The sequence below is a fragment of the Salmo salar genome, chromosome 01 (assembly GCF_965601325.2).
Source record: "Salmo salar chromosome 01, fSalSal1, whole genome shotgun sequence".
Lineage (NCBI taxonomy): Eukaryota > Metazoa > Chordata > Actinopteri > Salmoniformes > Salmonidae > Salmo > Salmo salar.
The window spans coordinates 43,403,726-43,414,788 of NC_138291.1; the positions used below are offsets into that span (position 1 = coordinate 43,403,726).

The window sequence follows — 11,063 nt, forward strand, 5'->3', positions numbered from 1 at the left end:
GATTTGGCTGGCTTCCCCACTCCCCATGTTGCGCAATTTGACTCTGTTAGCAAACAATGACTCAGAAAACCTTTGACCCCATTTCTGCTGTTAGTTGGTGACCTGGTAGAAATCTATGGTTTTAAAATATGGCCTGAGGTGAAACCTAAAGCTTTGTTATATTTTGTAAGATGTGTAAAAAACCTACCTATGTTGTACTTATTTTGAAGGTGTGTGTGTGTGTGTGTGTGTGTGTGTGTGTGTGTGTGTGTGTGTGTGTGTGTGTGTGTGTGTGTGTGTGTGTGTGTGTGTGTGTGTGTGTGTGTGTGTGTGTGTGTGTGTGTGTGTGTGCTGACCAGAGTTGTGGGTGCAGTTGGCAAGGTACTGCTCTGACATCACTGTGGGCTGCTGAGCGGCGGATGGCTCACCATGGCTGGATGGGATTAATGGAATTTAAAATTGTATTTATTTTTATTTAACCTTTTATTTAACTAGGCAAGTCAGTTAAGAACAAATTATTATTTACAATGACGGCCTACACCGGCCAAACCCGGACCAAACACATGGAAATCATTTGTATTTGATACCATTCCACCCATCCCGCTCCAGGCATTACCATAAGCCCCATCCTCCCCAATGAATGTGCCACCAACCTCCTGTGTCTGATTCTGATCAGCTGTCATGGTTATTGGGCAGCTTGGCAATGTGGAAGACAAGGTACTTTTTCTATCCATGCCTGTGTCCTTGCATCTAATGATCGTTTGCATGCTTAAATCATTTAGCAAATGGAACTATTTAAAATGTATGTGCAGGCTGGAGCAGTCCTGGTGTTGAAGAGTCAGGAGGGCTTGAGGAGAGACCAGACGTCGTCCCGTGTCAGTCTCCCTCCTCAGCTCCCTTCCAGTGCCTCCTCGAAACCACGACCAGCCCCCAAGACCGGGGTAATATCAGGGACAAAGGGCCCTGCGGGACCAGAGGGAGAGTTCCCCTGCAAGAAGTGTGACAGGTCAGTGTCTGAGATATTTTAGTATTTATTTAAACTTTATAATAACTAGGCAAGTCATTTAAGAACAAATTCTTATTTACAATGACGGCCTACCCCGACCAAACCCGGACGACGCAGGGCCAATTGTGCGCCGCCCTATGGGACTCCCAATCACGGCCAGTTGTGATACAGCCGGGATTCGAACCAGGGTGTCTGTAGTGACGCCTCTAGCACTGAGAGGCAGTGCCTTAAACCGCTGCGCCTCTCGGGAGCCCCCATATCTAAGATATGTCTTAGATGCCAATAGGCAGAGCAACATGGCGTCGTCATGAGTGTCAAAGTTGGCCGAACTCTTGATGTGGTGCTGGTTAAAGGTACTTGGGGAAAAAAGATAGTCTTGCGATTCCAGATTTGGATAAAGCATTTTGTCTATGTTTGCAATTAGACGTTGTCCACTCTGTATTTACAGTAATAGCACACTAACCAATGACATCACCGCTCGTGATTTTGACACGTATTACTCCGACAGTGAATTGTATGGACTGGTAGTTGGGATTTGCATATTGGAGGAGAGACCTTGAACAAAGAGTACTGGGATTCGACAAGATCTGCAGGATAACTGCATTGTTGTACACGTTGGTTTGAATAGGTTGGAATCTTGGAGCTGCCGTTGGTTGCAGAAACCCTGACTTGAGAAGCGCTCTGAGCAATGCGTGCGTGCGTGCGTGCGTGCGCATGTGTAATATAGTGAAAAGTGCTCCTTGGTGGTTGTTTGAGCTTCCTGCTATAAAAAAATCAAGCAGTGCTGACTGACTCTGATTTGAAGAGCTCGTCCAGTCAGCAACCACAGTTCTGTTATTATCAACTGTCTCCTAGCAACTGAAACACAGCAGTGATATGGCATGCTATGCCCCCAGTCTATGCAGCTCTTATCCCGTATCCGATTCCTCACTGGTCCACATACTGTAGACTACTCTACAGTATTCTGCCGTGGCATGGTGTTACACTTCATCCAATTCTAGAATTAAGCATTTTATGGTTTGGGAACCTCGAGTATGGAGTAAGGAAAAGTAATATTTCATGGACAAATGTTTCTGGCATTTGGACTTCATCACTTCTCCTTCCTTCAGGTTCACACACAGTACAGTGCTTGTGCAAAGAGGAGGTCTGCACTCTTCAAATTGAAGTGCGGACCTTCTATTTGTCTACTGCGAACCAACACCATACAGATGTAGGATCTTCATTTGAGCCAGTTTTCTACAGCGGGAAAATAATCCTGCAGCAACAGGAAATGTGGATTATAATGAATGGACATTTTTCAAAAGGGAAAATCAAGTCGAAATTACAATCTCCAGAAGCCTTTTTAAACCTCAGATACAGTAAAAAGTTTGACATTTCCTGCAACGGGGTTATCAAATTAGAGTGAGTGTTTGTCCACAGATACAAAAGCTAACAATGAAGCCAAACCAGCCTTCTCGCTGACCTCTAACCTCTGCCCCTCTCCTCCTCCTCCTCCTCCCCTTAGGATCTTCTACAAGGTGAAGAGCCGCAGTGCCCACATGAAGAGCCACGCGGAGCAGGAGAAGAAGGCCGCGGCGCTGAGGCAGAAGGAGGCGGAGGAGAGGGCAGAGGCCCAGGCAGCAGCGGAAGCTGCAGCGTTACTGGCCGCGCGGCAGAACGGGGCACGGGAGGGGAACGCAGCCGGTGGAGACAGCGCTGACGATGACTCATCTGATGAAGATGATGATGTCGAGGAAGATGAGGACTGGCACTGAGACCATGAAGATAGAAAGGGAGCCCACAACATATTGTGTCGTTATGGCAAGTGCACCCTCTAGTTATCTCTATGGCTAAGACGGCCGGCCGGACAGACAGACAAGACAGACTGACTGCTCCTCTACTGGCAGGGTGAGGGGAACATAACAGAAGTACGAGGCCTCCGCTGCTCCTAGCGCTCTAGGGACATTTTACGCCCTCTTGTGACACCTGCTTCAGCAGCATTTGTCTTGAAACAAACTTATTTTCCATTGTTTCGTGGAACAGGATCTCCTATCTTGACACTTTCAGGGACAGGTTCTCTCCAGCGTTTTCTCCCTCTTCCCTTTAACCTGCTTGTGATGCGTTCAGGGTTTACCTCTCTCTGACACGCCCACGGCTATACAGTAGGGTATGAAAGCCATGCCATCTCTCTCTCTCTACCGCCATGACTTTTTCTTTCTCCTCCTGTCTGCCATCCACCCCTGGCTTCTTCCTGTTCCTGTTAGCACTTTCAGCCAGTCACAGCACAGCACACAGACTCATCAGGTGGGAACTCATAGCCACGCCCCCAGCCGTGTAGGCTTTAAAAACAAGAACACTGTGTGATGCTTGGCAACGCAAGACTACATGAACCACAATGCAACCCGGCTTGGCCACAGCCCTCCGCTCTCTCTGCAGTTCGATATGTTGTTATGAATAGAAGGAGATAAAATGAGTGATTGGGACAATGCAATATTGAAGTGGAAAGGACTTCTAGATAGACTGATGTGGTGGTAACACTACCTGTGTGGAGACATGCCTACATGTGGAGGAACAATCTGTTTAGAGAACACTGCATTGTATGCGTTTCATAGTCTTTCCTGTTTGGGACTTTTTCCACTCAAGACTGCCAAAAGCTTGTACAGATGCGTCGGTCCTCAGTTCACCAAACTGGTTTCTTTCTTAGTTTTAAGTGCTGTTCTTTTGGGTTTTAGTTTTGTGAATCCCTACCTTGTCACTTTTTTTTTTAATAGATTTGGTATTGCTCCTCACTGTCGATGCCTTGGATGTTTTAAACACGTTTTATCTTCGAATGAATGACAATTCATTTTACAAAGGTTACTTTTTGATATTCAACAAATTACTGTTGCTTTTTGTTGTTGTTGCTTATTATATCAAATGGTCATTGTTGTTTCTGTTAATTTGATCATTGTTATTAATAATGTCACTGTTCTGTTCTCTCGTGTGTTATTATATTGTTTTTGCGGCAGGTTGCTTTGGAGCTCTCTTTCTCATTTGACCACAGTATAGGGTTATTTATGACATTGCTTTTGTTGTCTGTTTTGAACTGTGAGGTTTGAGAATGAGATCTCCAGAAAAAGAAGTCGGAGAAGAAAAGAGGTGAAACAAAAAATGTAATTGTGCAATAGAACAACAATGTGATCCCAGAATGCCTCTCTTTGTGCCCTCTCCAAATTGTTCCTTCTTAGTAGCTTTATAGGTAGTTAACCCTCTGTTAACCATATCATTACACCAGGAGGAAAGAGAGGGGGGGGGGGGAACATGATGTTGAATTGAATGGGAAGGTCCGCTCTGGTCATTCTATTTCTATGGAGACAACTCCTATTGTCTGGCCTATTAAAAAAAAGGGCTTCCCATAACAGTTCTGTCTCTATCGATCTATGTCGACATATCTCTTTCCGCCAAGCACTATATCTCATATCTCTGTTCCCTCTGCCAAGCGGCCAGACCAGGCTCGATCTGTCGCCATGGCAACAAATGAGCAGGCAGAACATTTTCTTGTTAAGTAGAGTGGGGAGCAGAGAGTAGCTGCTCCAATTACCTTACTAGGTTAAACCTACCTGCGTACTATGCACTGTGTGTCTGTCTGCATTCTGGGGTGTTTGTGAGTGTGTGTGTGTGTGTGGATGGCCGCTTGCAAATGTGCTTCTTTTTGGTCAAATATCATTCTGAAATTCAGCCATTTGTGAAAAATAGGTTTAATCCTGACTTTTCACTTTTGTTATCTTAATTTATATCTCCTTTTTTCTTATTTGTTTTACTTCCCCAGAGATTGTCATGAGGCATTGTTTGTTTTGAACGTTTTTTTTAATACTGTTAAACATAATAAAGAATGAAATTGAGGGAATGCCAGAAATGCTAAGAAGCTGTAAACCTTATTCGCTTTCATCGAATTAGGGAAGGGAATAGAAAAATGTAAAGGTTTATTTAGCTAATATATCTATAAATTAAATTCTATGAATGCAAACATTCGATGCTATTTTCATATGGGGTTCATTTCACACTAATGATGTAAAATGAAATGGATTCTCAAGTGCTTTTTACTATGTAATTTATTTGTTTCAATTAGATTTTTACCACCTGTGTTTAAAAAAAAAATATATATATATGGGAAAAGCACTGTTTTATTAAAATTGTGCAATACTGATGAAATAAGTGTGTTGGTCATTTTTCAAAACGTGCATGTATTTACCATAACATGAGATCAGGGTTGTTTTCAAATGTTTTGCAACAGAAAACAAAAATGTACGTTTGTAATTGGACCAGGTTATTCGCCGTTTTTATTCCATTATTTTTCCATGTTGTGCCTAATGAACATAACCCCAGTGTGTTTTTGCCTCCAGGGTGAAGTTTCCCCCTAGGTGCAGATCTAGGATCATCTTCCTAACCTTAACCATTCGTGTGGAAAATACTAAACTGGATCACTTTCTAAGGGCAACTTCACCGTACACGGTGTCTGAGGGTAGTTGTTTTACTAAGATCCACCACGTGGCAGTATTGTAGCAGGAATCTAACACGCCTTTACATGGTCCAAGCACCGGATGAAACCATTGACATATGTTCATTTGGCTTTTACTTTCTTTATTTCTGTCCCTTTTTATAAATACAGTGCCTTTATTCCACATAACATTGAGCTCGAATAGTGTACACAACTGGATTTACTCTCTGTAATGTAAGAGTAAGTAAGCTGTAAGTAAGACATCTATACAGAGTAAGACTGCTTTTCGTGTGGCTGTGTGAGTCACACTTGCCCGGATGTGGCTGTTTTGGTGGAACCTCCAAACTGGTGTTTGGGGTTTGGATGTAGCGTTGGTTTGGATGTTTGATAGTACGGTTAGATATTTATGTGTGTGTGTATGTGTATATATATATATATATATAACTTTTTTCTGCTAGTGTCTTTGTTCCGCTCTTCAAATGTTTCCTCTCACTCTGTGACGTCTCTTCTTTCTCTCACTCTCTCTCTTTTCAGTGAAAGTGTTGGACACGCTTGAGCAGTGGTGCTGGACAGAGCTTCAGTACAAGAACAGAACAGAGTTGGATCTGGAAGAGAATATGCACCTGGTCTGGCCATCTTCGAAATAGGCCAGACTGTGTAGTTAGGAGGATGAAGGGAACTGCCAACTACGTTAAGCACCGGAGCGAGCAGCATGGAATTCTGGGAAACAAGAACAATATGAGCCTCAGATATCTCCTCACACACACTGCGTATGTATAGGGTCCTGGGAGAAGAGAGGGAAGGGAGGAACGACGGGTTAAGGATGAGGATGAGTTATGTTTAAACTGACAATGATTCTTCAACATGAGACGTTGCTTTATCTTGTTTGTATGGGGGTAACAAAACCTGGGAGGAGAGGGAGGAGGAGGTATTGAAGGAGGGAGGAGTGCCAGTTAAGGAGATGTGGGGTTGAAGAGCATCCTTCAACATGACACATTGCTTTATACTGTAAGCTGTATGACACCATCTGGAAACGATAAAAGATCAGAGCCACGCTCACATGAACTTATTGACAAGTGTTGAATGTCAACCGCATAATCATCATAATAATCATTCCGATATATTGTTCGCTGTAAAACTGCATGCTAGATAATCATTTAGATTGAGTTCGCTGGTTTGGGTGAGTCAGAGAGTTATGACACATTTTGTAAATCTTTACGTCCCAAATCACACCCTACACCCTATGTAGCGCACCTCTTTTGACCAGAGCCTGGTCAACAGTAGTGCACTAGGGAATAGGGTGCCGTTTGGAACGCCTCCACGCAGCCCAGGCCCTGTGTGTGTGTGTGAAGAACTGAAGTGATGTAGCTATTGCAGAGGGCTGTATTGCAGACCTGACTGACCTCCCAAGCCTCCAGGCTGTCTCGAGGATAAGAATAACACACACACACACACAAAGTGCTTGACAGCTCGAGGAATGCCTACCGCCTACTATACAGTTTGAGCTTTACCTCACTGTGTACGAATATGTAACAGTTTCGCTCCATCCAACAGGTAGAGCTCCCACCACCTATCTATAGCAATATTACCAAGACCAAGTTACCTAATAGGTCACGTGCGCTGTGAACAATTCTCAAATCTTCACGTCAACGTCATCAAGGATATGTTGACCAAAATCATCACGAATGTCATCGTCACCATTATAATTAACATCGTCATCAACATCACGTTATCCTCATCATCATCCCCATGATATTACAACCAATGACAATGAAACCAGTTAGGACAGACTAGCCTACCTCCTCATTAAGCGTTTCGCTCTATCAGTAGGCTATTTAAACTGGAGTTCAGTCCTATCATTGGATATGTAGACCTCTATAATCCATATTAGGTTAGATCCCAACCCTGTGGAAACATTGCCCTTCACTTCCATCCCTCAGTCTGACCAGACTGGACCATGATTGGCCCGCCCCCTAGCCACACCTTAGGGAACTATTTGGTTGCCTGGTTACTAAACAGAAGTCCCTTGCTTCTGCTAACAAGCTATACAGACTGACCAGGCTGAAAACAGTCACTACCCAGCTAGCACATAACGTTCCGAGAACCATATGTTTCTTAAAGCTTGGTGAGAGCATGGTTGTCCTATGGTTATTTTGCATACAACCTTCCCACAACTTTCTGGGAATGGTGCTGGATAGTTGCTTGGCTTTGCAACATTCTCAGCACATTTTCATTAACTTGACAAAAATACTTTATTTTCTTGATATTCATTACTTTAACAGAAAGTTTCCTAAAAGTTCAAACATAGTTACATTTCAATTTTGCTAATGTTCAAGAAACGTTCTCCAACTGGTTGGATGTTGGGAATGTACGTTATGAAACAACGTTCTTCTGTGGGAATTTCAGTTCAACATTTTCTACAGGTTTCTTCATGGTTCTATTTAAAGTCATGTTCAGAGAACATTAAGAAACAGTGTTCTTCTGTGGGAATTTCAATACTTCAGCATAAAGGTTTCTTCAGGTTTCCTCATGGTTCTATTTAAAGTCATGATTTAAAAACATATGCATTCTGTTTTCAACAAACCTATCTCTGTCCTCTATCTTGTTAAGTGTATTCAGGTGTGTTGGCCACACCCACTAATTGACCACACCTGATCTTAATGTGTGCTTGTTTCCTTTGACATGGGGTCTGTTTGAATTAGTACTAGGTGATTAACTAACATTCTGGTTATTAAACAAGTAATTGACCGACATCTGTTCAATTATTTGAATTCCATTTAGTTCGTATTTTTTTTGTGAGCTCAATGCACACATTGCAGTTTCTCTAGAGAGAAATCATCCTGAGTGGCATAGCGTTCTAAGGCGTCACTACAGACCCGGGTTCGATCCCGGTCTGTATCATGACCGGGAGTCCCATAGGGCCGCGCACAATTGTCTGGGTTAAGGGAGGGTTTGGCCGGGGTAGGCCATCATTGTAAATCATTTTTCATTGTAAATATTGTGGGTTTTTTATGTTCCTGGAGGCTGTTGCCATAGTGATAACCAAAAGATAGCTGTGTTGTCATTCACTCCACTGAGTCCACTGGTTCCACTCACACAGAACTACACTATGCCTTGACCTCTTTCTCCCCTCTCTCCAGATGAAAACCTCCTACTCGTTAGGTCTGGCCGCCAGACAACCTTTCCGTTCGACCCCCTTCCCCTCCTCCCTTCTCCAGACCATCTCTGGAAACCTTCTCCCATTCCTCATCAACTCACCCATCCCTTCTGACTTCAAAAAGGCCTGAGTCGCTCCCCTCAAGAAACCAACACCCGACTCATCTGACGTCAAAAACAACAGACCTGTATCCCTCCTTTCTTTTCTTTTCTTTCCAAAACACTTGAGCATGCTGTCTCTGATCAACTCTCTTGTTATCTCTCGCAGAACGATCTTCTTGACCCTAACCAGTCTGGCTTCAACACAGGTCACACAACCGAGACTGCTCTCCTCTGTGTCACAGAGGCTCTCTGCTCTGTTCTCATCCTCCTAGAACTATCCACTACCTTCGACATCATGAACCATCATCCTCCTCTCCACTCTCTCAGGGCTCTGCACAGTCTTAGATCGCATCCTACCTGGCAGGCCAGTCCTACCAGGTGACTTGAAGAGGATCTGTGTCTGCACCACATGCTCTCACTACTGGTGTCCCCCAGGGCTCAGTTCTAGGCCCTCTTCTCTCTATACAGCAAGTCACTAGGCTCCATCATATCCTCACATGGTCTCTTCTATCATTGCTATGCGTATGACACTCAACTACTTTTCTTCTTCCCCACCTTCTGACACCCAGGTGGCGAAACGCATCTCTGTGTGCCTAGCAAATATCTCAGCTTGGATGTCGGCCCACCACCTCAAGCTTAACCTTGACAAGACGGAGCTGCTCTTCCTCCCGGAGAAGGCCTGTCCACTCAAGACCTCTCCATTACGGTTGACAACTCCACAGTGTTGTCCTTCCAGAGTGCAATAAACCTTGGTGTGACCCTGGACAACACTGTTGTTCTCTGCAAACATCAAAACAGTGACTCGCTCATGCAGGTTCATGCTCTACAACATCCGTAGAGTACAACCCTACCTCACACAGGAAGCGGTGCAGGTCCAAATCCAGGCAAATGTCATCTCCCGTCTGGACTACTGCAACTCACTGTTGACTGGGCTCGTTGCTTGTATCATCAAACCCATCATCAAGTTATCCAGAACGCTGCAGCCCGCCAGGTTTTCAACCTTCCCAAGTTCTCCCATGTCACCCCGCTCCTCCGCACACTCCACTGGCTTCCAGTCTAAGCTCACATCCAATACAACACAGCGGAGCTTGCCTACGGAGGAGCAGCAAGAGGAACTTCTCCAAGCTCTTCTCTGTCCTGTCACCCCAATGGTGCAACCAGCTTCTCCCTGAAGCTAGAACAGAAGAGTCCCTGCCCATCTTCCGAATGCACCTCTTCAAAGAGTATCTTAAATACAAATAAATATTCTGAACCAACACTTGCACTTGACTTCTCCCCAGGGGCGAAAATCTGATATCCACTTTGGAGGGGACAATTACATGACATTTTCTCAAAGAGCAATTCCTGAGGGGGACACCAAAAGTAGTGCTGTAACACATAGCCTACATTGTAATATGGTAAATGTATATTGAGGAACCAAAGAAATAAGGTGTTTGCCGTACTCCTAACTACCGGTACCCAAAACTACACAACTAATCACAACAGCAATACCATTGCCTTTAATAAATCTTAGTTCAGTCACCAGTTTAAGTTGAGAGTGGGGGTATCCATGGCATTTTCCAATTATGTTCCTATTTTACAAGTCAAAAAAATTGAGAACCTTTCATAATGTTGCCAAACAAAGACTCAACAAACTTACCTGAGACTCCCTGTCTCTGCCAGTCTGTCCCTGCATATCTGTCCCCAACTCTGCTGTCTGTGTGCCATCTGTTGCCTGCTCTGCCTAATGACATCATTGTGAAACATTTCCATTAGAATTTCATTTCTTTCTTATGAACATTTTATCAACTAGTCTTTGAGATATTAGGCTACTAGGGTTCTTACTATGCGTTTTGGTGTATTGAAAAATACTCTGATGTCCGTCTTTTATTTTTCAGCCATTTTTCTACCTGGCTGGCTGGCTACACACACAGTGTGTAGGTTATTTACAGTAGGAGATGGGCTTCTATCATCTTCAATCATTCTATATGGGCTTCGATCTAAAAGGTAGCTAGCAAATGTGAAACGGATTAAAATGACAAGAGTTGACAGCTGTATGAGTTCACCATTTACACAACATATGCTGCAACCTTTTGTAATTTTAATAGTTTGTTTCATATTGGCTGGCTTCCAACAATAGCTGAATTTGCAAAGCTAGCGAGCACCAATTCAGTTTCAGTGGTGTTTGCTATAATCTTTGCTACCCGGGTTAAATAAAGGTGAAATAAAATAAATAAATAAAAGTTCCCTTGCGACAATTTAGCTTTTGCAACGAGACCATTAAATATATTTAAGACAATGGTAGATGAGAGTGTAGTTCTGTTCAGTTTGGACTTCAGTTTATCGCTAACCTTATCACAGGGACTTTGAAGCACTAACTTACAT

At 43.6% G+C, this 11,063-nt stretch overlaps 1 protein-coding gene across 2 annotated transcripts in view; it reads left to right on the top strand.

The window, feature by feature from the left end:
• The window catches only part of mideasb (mitotic deacetylase associated SANT domain protein b), a 32,054-nt gene extending 26,896 nt beyond the window's left edge, over positions 1–5,158 (top strand). For both annotated transcript variants that reach the window (XM_014195448.3, XM_014195440.3), the window contains exons 12-13: positions 792–985; positions 2,490–5,158. In XM_014195448.3, the coding sequence (XP_014050923.1) occupies positions 792–985; positions 2,490–2,739 (444 nt within the window). In that variant the 3' untranslated portion in view covers positions 2,740–5,158. The remainder of the gene's footprint in view (positions 1–791; positions 986–2,489) is intronic.
• The last annotated feature ends 5,905 nt before the right edge of the window (positions 5,159–11,063 follow it).